Here is a 21,772-nt window from a genome sequence, read left to right as displayed (position 1 = left end):
AGTTGTGAAACTATTTTATCTTTGCCAATTTGATAGGTGAAAAAAAATATATCCCAGGGCAGTTTCATTTTGTATTTGTATTAAATGAGGTTGGACATCTTTTCATGTACTTTAAGAAACATTTGAACTTCCTTTTCTGTGAATTGCCCATTATACCCTTCATCTATTTTTCTATTGATTTGTTGTCATTTTATTATTTAATTTGGGAGAATCTTTTACATTAAGGAAAGTACCCCTTTGTGATATGAGTTTCAAAGATTTTCCCCAACTTGTTGTATATCTTTTAACTTTGTTTATAAGTTTTCTCACGTAAAAATTGTTATGGAATCAAATTTATCAATCTTTTCTTCATGGCTTCTGGAGTTTGTGTAATATCTTTAAAGGCCTTCTCCATGCTGACTCAAATATAAGTCTCTTATCTTTTCTTCTAGTACGTTTAGGATTTAATTTTTTACGTTTAGAGTTTTGATCCATCTGGAATTTATTGGAGTGTATTGTGCAAAGTCGCAAACAAACTTTATTTTGGGAAGCTAATTATCCCCAAACCATTTACTAATGAATTCTTATCTTTACTACTTAATTGCCACATTTAGTATATATTTAATACATACATTTTGGTCTACCTACTTTTTTAATTACAGTACTGTCATTAATATATTTTAGTATCTAGGAAGCCTGGCCACACTGCATTTCTAATGAGAGATTTTTTAGATCATTAAACTTTAGATCTTTTCAGCTCATATTTTAGATCTTTTAGAAATTTACTTTTGAACCTTAGAATCAGCTTTTTCAGTTTCAGAGGAAAAATTTGCTAGTATTTTTACTAGGAATGCATTAAACTTAAGATAATCTCACTAAATCATTCTGTCTCCTATAATCATTTTTCAGTAGATTCACATTTTCCAGGTAAAAATTATACCATCTTCAAGTAACAAGAAAATTTCCCTCTTCATTTCTCATGAAGAATCTTTTTTGGTAAGAGTGAGAAGCAATAGCTTCCTTTTTTGCATAATGAGATTCTTCATGGGTAATGGTTCAAAGTTTGAAAAGTATAAACCAGTAAACAGAAGAAAAATCACATTCCTGTATCCATTTCTAAGCTCCCCTCCCAATAGGCAAACAACAGTCCTTGTAGTTTCTTCTATATCCTTCTATAGACATGCCATATATGTGCAGGCTAGTCCAGCTGTGTCTGAGAGAGCTTCTAGTGACACAGTCTCATAAACCCGGATAAAACTTGGGAAGCCAAGAGAACCAAGTAGCAGATACTCCCCTGTGTTGTCTCCTTGTTGACAAAACAAGTAGTAACAGGAAAAACAACAGAGTGCCAACCCTTCTCTAATCGAGTGTGCCAGGCCCAGCAGGCTTGAAAGAGCCATAATTCTTGCTTCTGCTCTTTGGACATTTATTTTTCACCAACAAATTCTACCCCCTAATCTCCTTCACACAGATGAATCCCAGACACACATGCTCTCTCTTTATATTATCAGAAAGGTCCATGAACATCTAACAACTTAAAGCCCAAGACATGTTTAGGGCCTGAATCCGAAGTTGGATATGGACCTCCTTCCAGAGTCTTCCAGTGTCATCCAGGTAATATCTCTGAGGGTCTCTTGAGGCCCCAGAAGCTAGAGGCTTACACATTTATATGGGCTTCTCCAACTGGCAGATTCCCCCCACAATTCACTTCCCACTCGAGCCTGCCAGATATACCCCTGTCTGGGCCTCCTGGTACAAGAGATAAAGGAGAACGGGGAACTCCAGCAGCTGGTCCAAGAGATACCAAAGGGGAGGGAGCAGGAAAGACAAACATGTGGGGAAGCACACAGGTGGAGTAGAAGGAAATGCCACTCTTTACAGATTCTTAAGCCAACAAAAGCGCCCACCATCATTTTCTGTCTGGAAGATAGATTCAGAGAGGGAGCTCAGAGCAACAGTTCAAGGCAGCATTTCCAGTAGCCAAGTGAATAACAGCAGCCTGCCGCCATGGGACAAGGTGAGCCAAGCCAGCTCTCCACAGGGCTTACTGGGCTCTCAGTAGCTTCTCTATCATTGTGCTTTCATTAAAATAAGCAGGATGGTAGCAAAGGTGATAATGAGCAACTATGGTTGCAGGTGTTAGGGGATGCTAATAGTGGTGGAGGTGGTGGTTGTAGGGCTATGTTGGGGGAATAGTAAATGGATAGTGCTGATGATGGAGGAGCTAAAGTGTACGAGCTGGTCGCTGGTGCTGGTGGTAGGGGAGGTAGTGTTTGTGTGACTCTGGTGGGGAAGGTAGTAGTTGGTGCTGGCAGCAGTGGAGATGATAGAGGTGGGTTATGGTGGGAAGTGGTGATGGGTACAACAGTGATGTGGTGTTGGGGGTGTGGCTATGGAGTGACAATCGACTGGGTTGTTGGTGGTAACTTGGTCATAGTTGTGATAATGGTGGTAAGGTGGTGATGGTGATTAAACAGATTTATACTCTTATCTCAGCATCATCCTAACACAACTATTTTCACTGGGTTGTGGTCCATCTGGTAGACATCCTGGGAAAGCATGAGGGGGTCATAGCCTCAAAGCTAAGTGGGAGAGAAGGGAGGCAGGAGTCAGGGAAACCAGGGATTCCCTAGTAGCTCAGCTGATAAAGAATCCAACTGCAATGCAGGAGACCTGGGTTCAATTCCTTGGTCAGGAAGTTCCCCTGGAGAAGGGATAGGCTACCCACTCCAGTATTCAAGGGCTTCCCTGGTGGCTCAGATGGTAAAGAATCCACCTGAATGCCAGAGACCTGGGTTCAGTCCCTGGGTTGGGAAGATCCCCTGGAGGAGAGCATGCTGCTGCTGCTGCTAAGTCACTTCAGTCGTGTCCAACTCTGTGCGACCCCATAGACGGCAGCCCACCAGGCTCCACCATTCCTGGGATTCTCCAGGCAAGAGCACTGGAGTGGGTTGCCATTTCCTTCTCCAGTACATGAGAGTGAAAAGTGAAAGTGAAGTCGCTCAGTTGTGTCCGACTCAGTGACCCCATGGACTGCAGCCTACCAGGCTCCTACCAACCACTATTTTATTCTTGCCTATAGAATCCCCATGGACCCCAGTCCACAGGGTCACAAAGAGTCGGACATGACTGAGCGACTTAGTACAGCAGAGCACAGCACAGTCAGGGAATCCAACTAAAAGGGACAGAGGCAGACACCAAGCAGGGAAACAGGCAGGAGCAGAGGATGAAGAAAGCTTAGCCTCTGTTAGCATATTTACAAATTCTTGTTATAAAGTGAGAATTGCCTGGGAAAATGTCTTAATACTCACAGGCCCCCTCCTTGTAGGGTTTTTCTGGGCTGCATAGTACTGTGGGTTTTATGAGCCTTTAGGTGAAAGCCACATGCAATCTCGAGTGAGCTGCTCTCTGCACCTCACTCTTCTCACTTGTTAAACAAAAGAATTGGACTCAGTGACTTCAAAATTAGCTCTAAAAATAATCATTGTGTTCTTAAGACAAAAATGAATAGGGGTGAGCAAAATTCTGGATTTTATTCATTGCTTTTGAATTGGGACCAGAAAAGGAGGTCAACAATGAGAACAAGCATTGTTCTTATTAATAATAGTAACAGGGACTTACTATGTGTCTGACACAGGGCTGAGAATATTATGTAGATTAACTCATTTGCTTTTCACAACCCTGCAAGGAGGGATGGTTATTCTGAGGAAGAGGAGACTGAGGATGAGTGATTAAGCTACTTGCTTGAGACAGCACAGCTAGGAAGTTGAGCCAAGGATTTGAACCCTGCATCTCTGACTTCAGGGTCTCTGCTTTTACTGACGTTGTCACATTTACCCAGTCTCCAGGATTTCTTTCTTTCCACAACAGGCCTGGGGATCAAGAGCTGCGACTTCCAGGCAGCGAGAAACAATGCAGACCACCACACCAATGACATCAGCTCCCAGCGGCTCATCGTGAGGAGGGGACAGCCCTTCACCATCAGCTTGCTCTTTCAGGCTCCAGTCCACACATTTCTGCGTGCCTTGAAGAAGGTAGCCCTCATTGCACAAACTGGTGAGTGGGACTGACCTCAACTGCTTTGGCAGTAGGACTAGGGGGTTCTTTCTCCAGCCCCACCTCAGGGAACCAAGGGGCAACTGGCTCGCACTGCACCTGGGCCTCAAGAAATCCTGTGAGGATGAGATAATATGCAAGCAAGTGAAAGTGAAAGTCACGCATTCATGTCCAACTTTTTATGATCCTATGGACTATAACCTGCCAGGCTCCTCTGTCCATGGAATTCTCCAGGCCAGAATACTGGAGTGGGTAGCCATTCCCTTCCCCAGAGGATCTTCCCAACCCAGGGATCGAAACCAGGTCTCCCATATTGCAAGTGGATTCTTTACCATCTGAGCCACCCAAGAATACTGGAGTGGCTAGCCTATCCCTTCTCCAATGGATCTTCCCAACTCAGGAATCGAATTGGGGTCTCCTGCATTGCAGGCAGATTCTTTACCAGCTGAGCTATCAGGGAAGCCTGATAATATGCAATAATAAGAATTTATCATGATTCAGAAGTTGCTTGGCTGCATTATCACTAAGGAGTTTTTCTGTTGCATATATAATATCAGTTTTGTAGAAAAGCCTGAATGGGATTTAATCTAGGCTAAATATAACATTTAATTTCTACTACTTGCTGAATCCGCACTACATGTCAGATTTTGAGCCAAGGGCTTTACTTGCAAAATCTCATTAAGACCTCACATAGGCCCAGTGAAGGAGATATGACACCCATGTTACACACTATGAACCTTTTCTAGATGTCCATGGGTGCTAAGTACCTGTGCTCTCCCCTCACTCTTTTCTGACCCCTATTCCTTGATGGGTGGCTTTCATTCTCCTCCAAATCTAATTTTCACTTACTTAGTTTTGTGATACTTCATCTTGTTACTGTGAGTTGTGGCCAAGGGGTCCAAATGGCCAATTCATCTCTGTATGATTACAGGAAAGCAGCCTTCCAAGGCCAATGGGACCCAAGCCACGTTCTCAGTTTCCAGTCTGGGGGACCGTAAGTGGTGGAGTGCAATGGTGGAGGAGAGAGATGACCAGTCCTGGACTATCTCTGTGACCACACCTGCAGATGCTATCATTGGCCACTACTCACTCCTGCTGCAGGTCTCGGGCAGGAAACAATGCCTGGGCCAGTTCACACTGCTCTTTAATCCCTGGAATCGAGGTGAGTTGGACCTGGGTCAGCCTGGGCTGCACAAGAATCAAAGCCCTGGAGCTGGGGCCCCAGGGGACAGATCCTTCTAGAGCAGCACAGGTACTTAGCCACTGTGGAAACCACTCCCTGGATGAATGGCTCTCAGACCCTGGGTCCTGTCTTGGTGTCACCTGATGGAGGAAGCCCAGGGCTTCCCACTGAGAGCAGAGGCTAGTCTGATCCTGGCTCAGGCTACTTAGTCACAGGAGCTGAGATTCACTGAGGTGATCCTAGAAGAACTGCCCTCTGTGATAACAGGCTAGGGGCTGAGAGCTGGAAAGCACTTCAGGAAAAGAGGGGGCCTGCAGTACAGGTTTCTCTGATCCCTCTCTGGGCTCCCATAGTCTGTCTCCATGGTGAATCCAGGTTTTGCAGGACCTGAGTTTTTAAATAATTGGGGGGATCCTCTTTAAGAAAAACAACATAGAATTTTGAATTGCTTAGGCCCCTCCCTGACTTGAAGGGGGTTTCTGTGCTGGTGAGGAACCCAAAGCTTCAGTTTTAGCTTCACAGTAAATCTTCCTTCTTGCTTCTTCCTACTTGTTAGTTCTGTCCTTACTATAGACTGTCTCTCCACCATGACCCGTCCAAATACCCACCTAGAGCAGCAAATTAGCAACCAATCTCCCTAGCTCAGCAGCCTCTGGATGGACTTTCCTGGGGTCAGGTGGCCTCCTGAGGCCCAGCCGGTGGCCACCTCTGGCAAAGCTCAGCCCTAGCTGTCAGGACTATTTAATCTAGAAAAGTCATTAGACATGGTTGACGTGACCCAAGCAAAAGCCAAGAGAACATCTCCTCTTCCTTCCCATTCTGAATACTGAGTCTGTCTTCCTTTTTGAATCCGCCACCCCCTACCTTAATCCTTTGGGCTATCTGAACAGTTATTGAGGGGACTGGAAAACAGTATCTTTCTGTTTGCCCATCCTTGCTTCCCCAGACAAGCCTTTTCCTTTCACGAGTTCACTGACAGCCCAAAGGGGGCCTCCTTATGAGGCAGGGCTGGGAACAAAGGGAAGTAGAAGAAATCTCCCCTGAAGCTCCTGGATCCCAGGGCCTGATGGCCTTCCTATACAGCACCTGAGTCCCAGTAACTCCCTGTCTCCACTACTCTTGCCCAGTCTGGAGTCCTCGAGTGGCCCCCTCCTTCAGATAGCCCTGTCTGTCCTCAGTCCAGGCCCTTCGTTCCTGCTCCAAGGGAGTTGGCAGGTGGAACAATGGAGGGGAACTAGTGTCCATTGAGGTGCCCTTGCCCCCTGTGGGTGAGTATGGATTCAAGGCCCCTTCAGCTGAGCGAGGGCCCGTGGCTCTTCGCATACTGCCAGAAAGACCCTCAAGCCACTTCCCTCCAAAACTGAGGCTTTACTGTACCTGTCTCGCTGACTGAGCACATATCCAGAGCTAGGCCCTAACAACCTGAGCAAAGATGCAGAAATACAGTTCTGGAACAGGCCTTGGTTCAGAGGGAGCTCACAGTCTTGACTCTGTGCCAGGATTCCTGCCTCCACACCTGGCTTGTTGGGACCCGTGAGGGAAGGCCTCTCTATAGGGGTGAGGTGTCTGTTTGGCCAGGGGTGAAGTATTGGCCCTGCCCATCTGGGAGGTGAGTTAGAGATTTTCAGAGATTATCTGGGACTCAGTCTCATCTTAGCATACTTGAATATAGGGCTCTTCTGGATTCAAAAGGAAATTTTACACCCTATAGTGAAAGTCAAAGTCCTATTCATAAGCAGGGAGCTTTATAAAGAGGGGAGCAGATACACCCAAGCTGAGAAGAAGGGTGCTACCTGTGCTCTGATAATGTACTTCCCAAAGCCTGTAGAGCCTGGGGCCAAACTCGTCGGTTTGAAGCAATTTCCAAAGAGGCGATGTTCAGCTGACTTCACAGATAGTACACAGGATGGAGGGGCAGGGGCCTGGGGCTCCTTGGGCATGTGATTCTGTGATTTTCTGTCCAGGGTTTTTCAGGGCTTCCTGATATCTAATATCCCAGTCTTCTGTTATTTTGAGTACCCTCATCCTAGTTGGATGTCTGGGAGGATGGTTTGGAAATCCTCTTCTCATTCTAGTCTTCAGGAACCAGTCAAACCACCCCCTACTTCACCCCCAGCAACAGGCAGAGAGAGACACTTGACAACCAGAGTAGGTCCCCAACTGCTCCCAGCTTCCTAGAGTGGGCGATGGCCTCCTTAAAACCCCCACCCCCTTCATGACCCCCAGGCAATCCTTTGATGAAGACAGTAGGAGAGGCAGCAGGAAGAGACCATAGGAGTCCTAGACCTCCTTGGACACGCTGGGTGGCTCCCACTGTTCCCTCACACACGCAGCCCCATTCTCCCTCTGACCCTGCTTGTCTTTCCTTCTGCTTACATTTGTCAACCTGTTTGGTTTTTCTGAAACACTTTTTTTTCTGGTTGAACTTGTGGGAGAGACATAGCAGGCCCCCTGGGGAGCCCCCTGGCCTGTTGCCAAATGCTCTTGGTTCAGGAGCAGGTTTCTTTGGGAACCAATAAGCCTTTTAAGGTTGGCTTGCTCCTGTCTGCTGGCTGACCATGAAAGCCACTGGGCCGACCCAGGGACTCTCATCCACTTCCCTACTCTCACCAGAGAGGAGGCCTAGTCCCAGTATGGGATGAAAAGTGGGGTTTCCTTCACAGTCTCTACCAGGCCTGGAGCTGAAGGGAGGGTCTGCAGCAGAATCTCACCTAAGCAGGGAGGGCAAAGGCCTGGAGATGGACGGCACGCCTAGCATCCCACTGTCCCTCATCCATGCCTGCTTCTCTCCAGGGGATGCTGTATTCCTGGGGAATGAAGCTCAACGCAGGGAGTACTTGCTGAACCAGAATGGCCTTATCTTCCTGGGCACAGCTGACTGCATCCAGGCCGAGCCCTGGGACTTTGGCCAGGTACGGGGGCCTCCAGGGAAGGTGGGGAGACAGTGATCACCCCATAACTTTCAGTGCTCAAGTCAAACAGATTGGGTCAGTCCAAAGCCTCTGGTCATGAGGCCATTTCTTCATGCAATTTCAGCCACGTGGTACCTCGGTCCCCTCAGAGCCACACTAGACCATCCTCCTCAACCACCAGAGTTATCTTCCTAAAGACCATGCAGATGAAGCCTCTGTTAAATCCTCACCATCTACAGGATAGAACCCAAATCCCCTGGCTTGACACACAAGACTCTTCACAGCCAGGCCACTGCTTTCCTCTCGCCAAGAACTGCCCCCCTCCCCATGCTTCAGCTCCTGGTCATCCCTTGATTGCGCAAGCTGAATGTTTGCTCTGCCAGGAATACCTTCCCTCACTTACCACCTGGAAAATGCCTGCTCATCTTTTAAGGCCCTCTGAAATTTTCCCAGCCCCCAGAGGCAGAGTGACTCTCCACTGTGCTCCCTGGGTTGGCATCTCTCCTAGAGCCCCAGCCACATTGTTAAGATCTATAGCCTAAGTGGCCACGTGTCTTCCTCACTCCTCACTTCTGCTCCTCCAGAGCAGAAGCTGCCATTTTATCCACCCCTACACAGGGACAGCCCTGTTAGGAGCTGTGGGAGCAAATTACATGAAAAACAGTAGAAATGAAAGAACTCGACAGAGCCCTGGTGCTCAAAAGTCCACACTATCAGCAGTCAGACAACAGAAGAGGCAAAAGGCTGAGGTATCGGGCACTGGGGCCAGGGGGCCCTGGGGCAGAGGGAAAAGCCAGAACTTCTTCAGGAACACAGCAGGAAAGAGTGGAGCCTGAGTCAAGGAGAAGGACGAGGGGACGGGGTTGACTTGCGGGAGGAGTGGCTGACCTGCACACCCTCCATCATGGGTGGCCCTGTGTGGTCCTTACAGTTCGAGGAGGATGTCATCGACCTTGGCTTGAGCTTACTGACCGTGGACAATCAGGTGGAGAAGTGGGGCAATCCCGAGCATGTGGCCCAAGTTTTGGGCGCCTTGGTGAGTGAGGACGGGGTGGGGAGGGGGAGGAGACAAGACAGCAGTCCTCTGCCAGAGCTGCCCCCGTCCAGGGCCCCAGAAGTTTTTTACTCACGAATGGTCCCCTCCTCCCAGGGTGTAGGGGACAGTCCCTGGAGAAGGGTCTGAGTGAGGAGGGGCAGACAGTAGCATCCACCCGGGAGAGAAATGACAGGAAGTTGTCCTCCCTCAGGTCACAAGCCAGCGAGGACTAAAACTGACTGGATTTCCTTGAGACCTCCCTCTCCCTGCCTCCTCACCCCCAGCCCTGACAGGGGGCTTAGGTCCCTGGGAAGAAGGGGGTCAGTTCCATCTTACCCATGGTTTGGCGATAAGGCAGTCAAAGGAATTTGTTTTCATTTCTAAATTATTCCCATGAAGGTAGCTTGGTTCTTTCCTAGTGTCCTTAAGTTCTCTCACAGGAGTAATGTGTTCTCTATTTCCTCATGTGGCTCAATCCTCTCCTCTGAGGAGGTGGTGAGGGACAGGGCTAGCCTGCGAGGAGGAGGAAAACACTTGAAGAATCAGGGCCAGGCAGACCAAGGAACAGTGAAAGCCTCCAGTGAGGGGCAGCCCTCCTGCTGCTCTTGTGTCCTGAGTTTCATTTGCCACTATGGGCTTCCCTGGTGGCTCAGATGGTTAAGAATCCACCTGCAATGCGGGAGACCTGGGTTCGACCTGGGTTTCAACCCCTGGGTCAGGAAGATCCCCTAGAGAAGGGAATGACAACCCACTCCAGTATTCTTGCCTGGAGAATCCCATAGACGAAGGAGCCTGGTGGGCTACAGTCCATGGGGTCACAAGAATCAGACACGACTGAGCAACTAACACTTTCACTTTCATGGCTCATGAACCCCTGCTTCTGAAGGACTTGTTAAAAACGAGGCTTCCCAGACATCCCAGTAGGTGAGGGTGGAGCCCAGGAACATGCAGGTTTAACAAGTTCCAGGTGATTTCCATACAGGTGGTCTGTTCACCACGCCTGGAGAGCTGTGATGAGCCCTCGCTACCGGCATGCTAAGTCACTTCAGTTGTGTCTGGCTCTTTGCGACCCTATGGACTGTAGCCCACCAAGCTCCTCTGTCCAGGCAAGAATACTGGAGTGGGTTTCCATGCCCTCCTCCAGGGGATCTTCCCAACCCAGGGATTGAACACATGTCTCTTTCATCCCCTGTGTTGGCAGGCGGGATCTTTACCACCAGCGCCACCTGAGAAACCCAAGCCCTCCCTACCCATCCCCATAAACATCCACACATTTCCCCAAACAGCTGCACTTTCTTAAGGAGAAGTTTGTCCTGCCCACTGAGAAGATCCAGACTACGGAGGAAAGGGCCTTGCTGAACAAGCGCCGGGGCAGTGCGCCCATCCTGCGACACTGGGTCACTGGTCATGGGAGGCCCGTGTACGAGGGTCAGGCCTGGGTGTTAGCAGCTGTTGCTTGCACAGGTACAGAGCAGACTTGCCTGCCACACCCAGGCAAGTCACCTTGGCTACCGCACAGAGTGTCTGCCTTGCTTCTTGGGTTGCCTGGTAACCCCTGCCCCATGACATCTCCAAAAGCAGCCACTGCCTCCACTCTGCAGCATTCCCCCACCTCCACCACACCTGTGACTGCTTCCCATGTACCATCTGGCCAAGATGGCTTTTCCCCAGCCACTCCTCCCAACCAGCTTCTGCTCCTTTTCCCAGATTCAGCAAAGTTGGGCCCATCTGGCGAGCTCTGCTCCCAAACTCCCCAAAGCTCCTCCCTGCCTCTGCCCCAGAAAAGCCAGTCCCAGCGCTCTGTTGAAGCCTCTCCCCACTGTATACTCCACCTGCTGTGTAACTTGTCTGTTTTTCATTACCTGGCCTTCGTATAGCCTAGGTCGGGTGGGTGTCAGCTCCTGTGCCCCTTCTCTTTCCACAATGTCACCTGGCATTTAAGACCATGAAAGTGCCTAGTGTCCAGAGGAGACACTGAGAATGCTAGCCATAGACCCCATCCCCCACACCCCAGGCCTCTCTGTTGCCCTGACCCTCTGCCCGCTTCCATGCAGTGCTGCGAGGCCTGGGAATCCCTGCCCGTGTCATTACAACGTTCACCTCAGCCCAGGGCACCGGCGGAGGCCTGCTGGTAGACGAGTACTACAACGAGGAGGGGTTTCAGAATGGAGAAGGCAACAGAGGCAGAGCCTGGTGAGAAGCCCAAAGGGGATGGATGAAGTCCCAGACCTGAAAGGGCTCCAAACTCGCAGGCTGTCATCCATGGGAACCACCTCACCCCAAGTAGCCCTGCTTTGAATAGGCCTTCAAGACTCTGGAAGGCAGGATTCTGAAGGTCAGGGTGAATGTGAGATGCACGCCCCTTCCTGGGAGTGTTGGAACCACTCTTACACAGCATCCTCCCATCCACTTAGTATCAGCTCTGTCATCTCTAGGACTGCTTCAGGACTCCCCCACCACCACCACCCGGCCACTTGCATTGTTCCCTTTGCTTCAGGATCTTCCAGACTTCCACGGAGTGCTGGATGGCCCGGCCTGATCTGCCTGAGGGTTATGATGGATGGCAGATTCTGTACCCAAGTGCTCCTAAAGAAGGTGAAGGTAAAGCCTGGGGTGGGCCTAGGACCACCAGGTTACACAGAGCTGCAAGAGTACAAGGAGTCCCTTGGAGAGGAAACAGGGGCAGCAGGTGGTCCATAGCAGGTCTGCAGCCCCTAAAACAGAAGCAGTGGCAGGACTGATAGTGAGCAGTGGGATGCTGGCCCAAGGCCCCCCAGGAACAGAACAGTCACAGAGCCAGGCACGTAGGAAGTGCTCAACAAAGGCAACCTACTCCTGTCATGTCTGTGGTCAAGCTGGCTTAGGAACTCCCATGTACTCTGTAACTCTGAGGTCTTGTCCATCTTCTGAGAGGGCGCCTGCCATAGACCATGACCAAAAAGTTTTGTCACTAAAAGTGAGCTTCACCTCAGCTGTGCCCTCTCAGAAACCCTGCCTACTGTCCACCTCTGACCTTGATTCCAGCAGAGGGGCAATAGGGCATTAGGATGGGGACAGAGGTTTTGCTGCTCTGACCGAAGCCAAGGTCTGGGTATGATTCCTCTCACTCGTTGACATTTCTCTCCCTCAGTCCTGGACGCCTGTGATCTGGTCCCAGTCAGAGCGGTCAAGGAGGGGAAAGTGTGGCTAACCCCTGCAGTATCAGAGATTTTTGCCTCAATAAATGCCTCATGTGTGGTCTGGAAGTGCTGTGAGGATGGGACACTGGAGTTGACTGACTGCAACACTAAGTATTTTGGCAACAATATCAGTACCAAGAATGTGGACTGTGACCGCTGTGAGGACATCACACAGAACTACAAGTATCCTGAAGGTACCAGGCAGTGGGGGGCCTCCCCTGGCTCAGAGGTAAAGAATCTGCCCACAAATGCAGGAGATGCCAGTTTGATCCCTGCTTTGGGAAGATCCCCTAGAGTAGGAAATGGCAACCCACTTGTTTTCTTGCCCAGAAAATCCCATGCACAGACTGAGCGGCTACAGTCTGTGGGGTTGCAAAGAGTTGGACATGACTGAAGCAATTTAGCATGCAAGCACCAGGCAGAGGAGGGCCCCAAACAGCAACAGAGGGAAAGGAATGGGCCAGACACATGCAGGCCAGGGAGACACGCAGTCCGTTCCCCATCACATAAAACGGGACTTCTCAACCCTGTTTGACTTTATTCACGTTTTGGACCAGATATCTTTGCTATCTGGGAGGCTGTGCAACCTGGGACATTCAGAAGACTTCCTGGTCTCTATCCTCTAGATGCCAGCCCCTCTTCAACCACCACCACCAGTTGTGACAACCAGAAAGTCTCCTGACATTTCCAGATGTCCCCTGGGGGCAAAATTGTCCCCAGCTGAGAACCACTGCTATAGAACAGCATACTTAATACCAAGCCCAGGTGATTTCCCTGGTGGTCTAGTGGTTAAGACTCTGCACTTCTACTGCAGGGGGTTAATCCCTGGTTGGGAAGCTAAGATCCCACATGTCACATGTGGCATGGCCAAAGACAAAACAAAAAACAAGCCCAGCTGCCAGGAAGTATTCTCTCTCTCCTGCTGTCCTCCAACACTCCCCAACTTCCCTGTGTATTCCCCTCCGTATTAGTTATTAGAGTGCACTGCTGCACTGTCCACCCATTTGTCCAAACAAGAAGACCTGCACTGTTCTTGAACCTCCCCATGATGCCCTCACACCCATCTCCTTATCTCCTTCCCTATTGCCTGCAGGTCACCCAGAGCCTCATCATCTCTTTTCTACAGTATTATAGTAGCCTTCTAATTGGACCCCTGCCTCCAGTCTCCCCATCATTATTCCATCTCTAAGTTACAGTTTCCAGAATGAGCTTCCCCAGACACAAATATATTTATGTTACAGAATATTCCTGCTCCAGAATATTCCATGGCCTCCATTTCCCTTGGAATAAGTCCAAACTCCTTCACTTAGGAAAAGACAAGTTCCTGCAACTTGTACAAAAACTAGCTCTCCCACCATTCAAGGGGCAAATTCATAGTACTTGAAGAACTTGACCCTTGAGTGACTTGGAGAGACACACTGTATCTGTGGTGAGTTTGTCTAACACAGACCTTTTTTTAGCTACATGTGGGCGAGAGGTTTGCAAAGCTCTTGTGGCCTTAGCAAATTTGAGCCGTAGTGGGTCAATGAACCTTAATCCTGAGCTTTTATTAGAAGGGTCTATACCTGCTGGGCAAGAGGCCTGCTTTGTTTATTCCATTCTTCAGGATCTTCTCAAGAAGAAATGGTGCTGAAGGAAGTCCAGAAATACAGAATGAAACACGAGAAAGACGATGGCATCTATCCTCCTTGTCATGAGACTGATGATCCTCTACATCTCTTTTGGGAAGCACCGAGTTCCCTAGCCCCGGGAAAGAATGTAGAGTTATCTGTAAACGTGTTAAACCCCAGTGACCAGGAGAAGGAAGTGCAGCTGGCAATTGGGCTGCAGGCAGTGTACTACAATGGCGTCCTTGCTGCCAAGCTCTGGAGGAAGAAGTTTGTCTTTACACTCAGTGCCCACTCAGGTAACTCTCTGTGGCCCCTTCCCAACACTCGACACACCCAGCTCCCACTCTGAGCAGGCAGCAGCCATACAGCAACCCCTGCAGATTTGAAGACATGGTTTCTAGTTCCTGAGGTGCTCGCTCTCTCTCTCATTCAATACATATTTACTGAGCTTCACACAGGAAAAACAAAACCCACAATTCTGATTGTAGTCGTTTGAGTAAACAGACTATGCAGCAGCTTAAGAAGTGTTTGAGGAGGTAAACACAGTACAATGGTGGATTAGCATCTCTCCCAGGCAGCAGCAGGCTGCCCCCAGGTAAATCAGGCTGCCCTGGGTCTTGAAGGATGAGTAAGGCAGTCAGAGAAGTGAGTCATGGGCCTTCCAGACAGAAGGGACATATGCCCAGGTTCTTCCTCCTCCTTGAGATTCTTATGTAATTGACCTGGAGCTGGATCCAGGCACTGGAATTTTTTCAGAGCTCCCTGTATTATTCTCCGGTTGAAATTCCCTGACTAGAGCAGCTGTTCTCCAACTTTGCTGCACATAAGAACCACCTGGGGGAAGTTTGATGCTCAGCCTGCACCAGTCAGAAACTCTACAGTTTGACCCAAACATCAAAAATATTATTAAGTCCTTGGGTGACTCCAGTGCGCAGGCAAGAGAATCAGTGGAATAGAGCTTGTTTACATGATTGCAGCAACCTCCTGACTGGTCCCCCTGCCTCCAGTCTTTCCACCCTGTTCCCTTTCCAAGAGTAGGAGGAGTGGAGTGGGGGAATTGTGTGAGAGCCAGACTGGGCCACATCTTGAAGTGGCTTGTAGATGCTGCTCAAGAGTTTGGGTTTTATTCTCTGGGCAATGGGGAGCTGGTAAAAGGTTTTAACCAGAGGAGTCAATGGGATAAGAAATTCATTTTTGAAAAAGAACTTTTGGTAGAATAGAATGGAAGGGGTCATATTAGAGTCATGTATCTCAACCTTGTCTGTATGTTGAATCACCTGGAGATATATTTTAAATATACTTTAAATATACTGATTCCTAGGTCTCCCAGTCAGAGTCTGTTATAATTGACTTGGGGTGTGGCTTGGCACTGGGAATTTTTAAAGCTTCCCATATGATTCTAATGTGTATATATTGTGTATCCAACAACCACAGATTAGAAGTTGGAAGATTTTGAAAAAATTGAAGGACAAAGTAAACTAGCAGAACTTTTCAAATGAAGTCATATTATAGAAGTGGGCTAGATTGAACTTGTGTATGTGGCTAGAGGGTGCTTCCAGTTTGGGTGAGCTTGTAAAGTAGGGCCAATGGGAAAGAACAGGTTTGGGGAGAAAGATGATGCGTTCTGTTCGTTGCATGTTGGGTTTGAAATCCCAGAAGACATCTGAGCTGTGATGGCCGGTAGGCAGCTGGAAACCTAAACCTGGTATTCTAGATAAAATCCTGGATGGGGGCAGGGGAGAGTGAGGAAGGACTGAGAGAAAATGAGAGGGTGAGGAGGAAACCCAGGCAGCAGCAGCATGTAGGCACCAGACAGGGAGACAGTAGAGTGAGAGACTAAGTCAAAGAGAAGAAGGGGGAGCCCAGCATGGCCAGCGGAGAGGCTGTGAGAGGTCAAGGCTGGAAAGCCTCTACTGACAGAGAGGTCTGATGGAGAAGCAATAGGTTCCTGGGGCTTAAACTGACTGAGAGCTGAGGAGGTGAGACAAGGTATGCAGTCCTTCCTGGAAAAATGGATGGAAAAAGAAGAGAGGCTGGGTGACAGACAGGGACACTCGGGAGACAGAAAGTGTTCTTTGTTTTCTTTTAAGATGATAGAGAGAGAGCAGAACCTGCTTATATGCTGAAGAAGAATTAATAGAAAAAGACGAAGACTCAGGAGAGATGGGTTATAATTGATGATGCAACCTTTGAGGAAATGAGACACAACTAGAATAATTATAGCTCACATTTATTGAGCACTTATTTTTGGCAAACATGATGTTAAGTGTTCTGTATGCATTATCTCATTTATCCTCATAATGACCTTATGAGACAGGAACCATTATCATCCCCACTTTACAGATGCAGAGACCAAGACACAGAAAGTTAAATAAACTGCCCACAGTTACACAGCTAAGCAGCGGTGGGGTTGGGATGGAGCACTGATTTAAAAAGCAGAGGACAGGATCTGGGCACAGAGGGGGCCTCACCCTAGAGGCAGTGGTTAGGAGGGCAGGGTGGCTTCATTTTCTCTGCAAACAGGAAAGAACAGAAGCAGAGAAGGGGAGGGGACCAAGCAAGCATATATTCAGCCATGACTGGGTGGCAGGTCTGAGGCCAACACTTAACAACTGTCTCATGAACCAGAAGCCATCCCACCAGGTAGGTGTTATTACTAGACAAGACTGAGGCTCCACTTGTAGTTCACAGGGCCCTTTCCAGAGCCCTATGGAGGTGGTCTACCAAGTGTTGTGCTCATGATGGTGATGTTGGTCTTGGATGGGTTGTTTTTTTTTTTTTGGCTGCCCCTGGTCTTAGTTGCAGCATTTGGGCTCTTGGCTGTGGCGTGGGGGAATTTGTTTGCTTACTGGGGGTTGAACCTGGACCCCCTGCCTTGAGACCACAGAGTCCTAACCACTGGACCGCCAGGCAAGTCCTTTTGGGTGGGTTCTTGAGTGAGTTCATTCTGAAATTGCTGTGAGGAATGAGGCATCTTTCTGGCTTCAGGGAGGCCCTGACCCCTGGGAGTCATGTGTGAAATTACTGCTTGTCTCTGGGGCACGTGCACTCACTCCTGGGCACTGACTCCACCTGTTACGTGTTTCAGCTAAGAAAATCCCTACTTTCCCGTTCAACTCCAATTTTGAACAAAGCCTGCCAGAGAATAGCTTCCTCAGACTCACTGCCATGGCAACGCACTCCAGCCTTACCTGCTTCGCCCAGCAAGACATCACCATTTGCAGACCACACCTTGCCATCGAGGTAGGTACCAGTCCTTCCCCAAATTGCTGTGTTTGCTGCTCTTCAGGTCGCCATTTCAGAAAGAACAGAGCCCCTCAAGCTTCAGAGCAGGTGACTGTGCTGAAGAAACTATCAGGAAATGCTGGGTTGAGAGCTCCTTCTCTTGAAAGAGATGATTTCTTATATATGATATGAAGATTTAAATCTTTCCACTTTAAGTAAAGGTTTCTAAAATTGGAGTCTTCTCAGTGGCTGCCTCCAAACTTACAAAGATAATAATAGCCTACGGTTATTTAGCACTTTATACAATACCAATGTATTTTCACGTTTTACTTCTTTTAATACAACAGCCCTGGGAGGTGAACTCTTCCCGTTATTCAGATGAGGAAAACATCATGCCTACAATCATAAAAATGGGGTGTCTTAGAGGCTTAGGGCTCTTAGTCCAGTCCTCTTTCCACATGTGTACCCAGACTAAAATGAATATGACTTGGTCTGTGCCCTGGAGGGGGTTACAGTTTGGCAAGGGTGACACAACATGTGGTCTTCTATGTCAGAGCTTTCAGAGGAACAAAGTCACTCTGGCACAAGTGAAGTAAAGAGGCCTATTTCTGGCTGAGGGTTTGGGAAAACTTCATGGAGGAGGCGGCATTTGTATCAGGCTTTGAACAATAGGTAAGCTTTCAGTGCAGAGGAGGGAGAAAGCCATTGCAGATGCAAGACTGAGTAAAGAGGCCCAAAGGAAGGGAGCTTGAGGGCTGTGCTGGGGCTGGGAAATTGCCCACAGAGGCTAGGGTGTAGTCAGGGGTAGAACAGATGCGCCTGGGATAAATTGGGGTTAGATTGTGAAGAGCTCTGAAGGCCAACCAAAGCTGAATTTTGAAGACAAGGGAAACCTTCCAAGGTTTCCAAGTGAAGGAAAGGCACCATCAGTGTTATCAGTGATGGATCAAGGGTGAGAGTAAATACAGAAGACCAAGTAGAGGGGTAGGGAAGTCAGCGGTTGAGTTTAGGTGAGGATGGTAGAGATAGGAGAATAACCAAGAAAGGGTTCAGGGAGGGTAGCCAGGAGGGGAAGGAGTGACTACAGCTCTGTGCTCTTGGGATCCCCCACAGATGCCAGAGACAGCAGAGCAACATCAGCCCCTGGTGGTCGTGGTCAGCATCCATAACCCCCTCGATGTTCCCTTGGAAGACTGTGTGATCTCCATCTTCGGAAGGGGGCTCATTCACAGAGAGAAGAGCTACAGGTAAGAGACCACAAGCTTCTCATCCCATAGAAATATCTCAACCTGTCAGAAAGGCAAGAACCTGAGCTTCCCTGGTGGCTCAAATAGTAAAGAATGGCAGGAACCCAAGACTGATGACACTCTGTTTGCTGTGTCCATGAAGACAGAGCAAATACCTGCCAGAGCTGAACTAAAAGATCAGGGCCTCTCTCACCCTGGGGCCACCAATGTTTACAGGGGTACAGGAGAGAGGGAGGCTCTGTGCCCCTTGGGCACCTGACACTGGTTGAGGCCTTGGTCATGCAGAGAGAGCCTGGGTATTACTGATGAACGCAGGTGAGGGGGTTAGAGAACATCACAGGGAAGAGCTGCATTCTACTAGTGACAACACAACACAGAATTTTGTTTACACATTCCCTTTTACTCCATTCCCACCACCACTCTTCATATCCCTGTCTTAGTATGTATAGAATGTGTACTGTTGCTTCATGGGCCTATATTTTCAAACTATATAAATGTTATATCTAATTCATTTCACTCAGAACTGTTTTTCACTCATCCACATGTCAAGTCCATTGCTTCATCTACAAACTACTCCATCATGTATACCCCTGCTTCCTACCACACCACTCCACAGTGCCTCCAACTCTCAGATACCGCAAATACACATATCCCCTTATACACCTGCTTGAAAATTCGTGTGTGGGGGGTAAATGCACAGGAATGGAGTTGCTGAGACATAGGATAAGACCTGGTTTGACCACGTGCTATCAGATTGGTTTGTAGAATGGCTGCAGTTCCCTCCAGCAGTACTTGACAGCTTCTATATTCCTACCATTCCTCCACTCTTGGCAATACCGTTTTCTTTTAATCCAGTCTAACAGGAATAATGTAACATCTCATCGCTTTAATTCACAACTCTTCATGTGTTTATTAGCCTTTTCCATTTCCTCCTCTATATAGTTTCTTAACTTTGCCCACTTTTCTTTTGCTGTTCCTTTTTTCCTTGTTGATCTGTGGGTATATATATACACACATATATTCATACACACAAACCCTGTATAATCTAGGTTATTAGCACCTTGTTGGCTTTAGATGTTGCAAGTATCTTTGTTAATTATTGCTCCTTCTCTCGTGAGGTCCACAGCATCCTCCACTAAACACACACATACAGTTTAGAGATCATGATGCCTATTCCTACAACCCCGAGGTCCCTGACAGGTTGTGTGGTTGTTGAGCCACCACCTCAGCCTCAAGAAACTCAGTCAGTCACTCTAGGCCATAAGTTGAGAGAAAGGACTGCTACCATTTAACCAGACTTCTGTGGTCTCCCAGATAAATTCTAAGGCAAAGCTTCTCACAAGAAATCTGCACCATTTGCTCAGTCACCGTAAGAAGGTCCACAGGTAGACAAGAAAGCTGCTGATAGGGCTCCAAACACCACCTGCTGGCATCCTGACATCTCAGTATGGCCACTACACTCACTGTAGTTAGCAATGAGGCTTCTAAAACCATAGTTTTCACAAGCCTACTATTACCAAGAATGGGACCAGACTGAAGTCACAGGTGACGAGACAACAGATGCAACCTGGAAGCCCTTAGAATAGGATGTTTCTCTTCTCAACCATACAGCTGCTCACCACGGAGGCTCCTGCCTTCCACCCTCTTCAAACCTCCTCTGTTTTAACAGCTGGGTACTTACATGTTTATTTCTTCAGGGTCCACCTCTGTAAGCAGGTAAGGATCAGATTCACTGGGACCAGCAAAGGAATGGCCCTGAGACACAACTAGGACTTACCTTTTCTTCTATTTCAGAGTGAATTCGGTGCAGCCCAGAAACACTTTGCGCACCCAACTCGAGTTCATGCCAATGAAGGCGGGGCGCCAGAGGCTCACTGTGGAAATGGACTGCAACATGTTCCAGAACCTAACCAACTTCAGATTTGTCACGGTGGGTGGTAGCCCGTAAACCTCCAGCTTAAACTTCCAGCTCCAGCATCACTTTCCCCAACCACCTCCTGAATCTCCAATCTAAAACCAAGCATGCTGGGAAGAGAAACTTTGCTTATCAAACAAATGATTCTCTGCTCAGGGTGAGCAGGTAGATTCCCCACCTCAAAAAAACTTATATTCTCAGAAATCAACAGAAAAAACATTCATTTCTGTCACCCAAGCTCAAGGCATCTATGAAGACTAGCTGTCTTAAAACAGAAACTATTGGGCTCGAGGAATAAAAAAAAAAAAGCCTTTATAAAGGTATTCAGATAAGTAAATTTAAGATTTTTTTTTGAGTTCAGGATTTTCATAACCATTTACTATTCACTAATACATACATTCATTTATAGGTAAGGAAAATAACCTAATATTTAAAGCGCTCTTATATTTCTGATGAAATGGGACATACTAAAAATATGATTTTTAGACAATCCTAAGATTATATTGATCAATGCCATCCCTGACTATTATCCTTAAAGATCCAAAGATGACTAAAGAAAGTTATAAAATACACAGCATAAGACCTGAGTGGAGAATGATCTTCAATATTCAGCTATGGATAAGTCCTCATTACAGTTGAATATTATGAAAGATTAAATATTCCACAATTAAGTGTGATGCTAACATGAATTTGGTCCAGGAGAGAAATACACAATTATTAAGTATAAAGAAAATAGGACCTATAAAAAAAACTGGACTCCTTTTGTACAAAATTTTTTTCAATGTTTCCATTTTGTTGCTTTGATATGCTCTGTTTTAGTTCCTTTTCTTTGTAATACTTGTTAACAAGTACAGAATGGCCCTTTATTAAAGTAAATTAAAACTTTTGACTCAAAGAATTTCAGCCTCAAGTACACAGTATTCTCTCAAAAGAATGGCTGCTGGACTTGCAGGGTACTGTGCTAAGTGAAATAAGTCAGACAGAGAAAGATAAATACTGTATGATATCACTTACATGTGGAATCTAAAAAAATAACAAATTAGTGAACATAACAAAAAAGGGGTGGTGGGAATAAACAAAAGGACAGCTACTGTTGCTGATTGCACCTAAAGAGACCATGGGGATGTCAGATGGGCAGATGTGATGAAGTACATCTATATAAGACAAAAGACCCCCAGTAGAAGTGTGGAGACCTGCAGGACATGCATAAGGCCTAGTTAGGTATAGCACTGTATACCCTGCTTTCTAAGATGTTACTTTCCAGGTTTACCTTGCTTTCCAATACGTGATCTTCCAGACTGATGCAAAAATATAATTAACTGGTGATGGTTTTGCAAAAGGATTAACTGAGGAGGCCCTCAATATTATATAAACTCTCTTATACATTCAAAATTTTTTGATTTATAAAAGTTTTGTACTTACATTTGGGG

General features: G+C 47.5%; 1 protein-coding gene across 1 annotated transcript; it reads left to right on the top strand.

Moving 5' to 3' along the window:
* Window positions 1-1,769: 1,769 nt before the first annotated feature.
* Window positions 1,770-21,240, top strand: EPB42 (erythrocyte membrane protein band 4.2). Its single transcript, XM_081511214.1, has 13 exons — window positions 1,770-1,996; window positions 3,850-4,035; window positions 4,967-5,197; window positions 8,012-8,130; window positions 9,062-9,166; window positions 10,453-10,630; window positions 11,221-11,359; window positions 11,664-11,767; window positions 12,297-12,539; window positions 13,952-14,251; window positions 17,044-17,198; window positions 18,294-18,427; window positions 20,222-21,240. Exons 1-13 carry the CDS (start codon window positions 1,987-1,989, stop codon window positions 20,373-20,375), a joined length of 2,058 nt encoding a protein of 685 aa, XP_081367340.1. The 5' UTR covers window positions 1,770-1,986; the 3' UTR covers window positions 20,376-21,240.
* Window positions 21,241-21,772: the final 532 nt, after the last annotated feature.

Source organism: Giraffa tippelskirchi, chromosome 7, assembly GCF_054371585.1.
Source record: "Giraffa tippelskirchi isolate mGirTip1 chromosome 7, T2T-mGirTip1v1.2.pri, whole genome shotgun sequence".
Taxonomy (NCBI): Eukaryota; Metazoa; Chordata; class Mammalia; order Artiodactyla; family Giraffidae; genus Giraffa; species Giraffa tippelskirchi.
The sequence above is the reverse complement of the archived record's forward strand: the minus strand, read 5'-3'. Positions and strand labels throughout refer to the sequence as shown.

Excerpts from the sequence above, each read along its gene's own strand:
- EPB42 (XM_081511214.1), top strand. Across the intron at positions 5,198-8,011 it reads CTTTAATCCCTGGAATCGAG|GGGATGCTGTATTCCTGGGG; the intron begins GTGAGTTGGACC and ends GCTTCTCTCCAG. Across the intron at positions 11,360-11,663 it reads GGCAACAGAGGCAGAGCCTG|GATCTTCCAGACTTCCACGG; the intron begins GTGAGAAGCCCA and ends CCTTTGCTTCAG.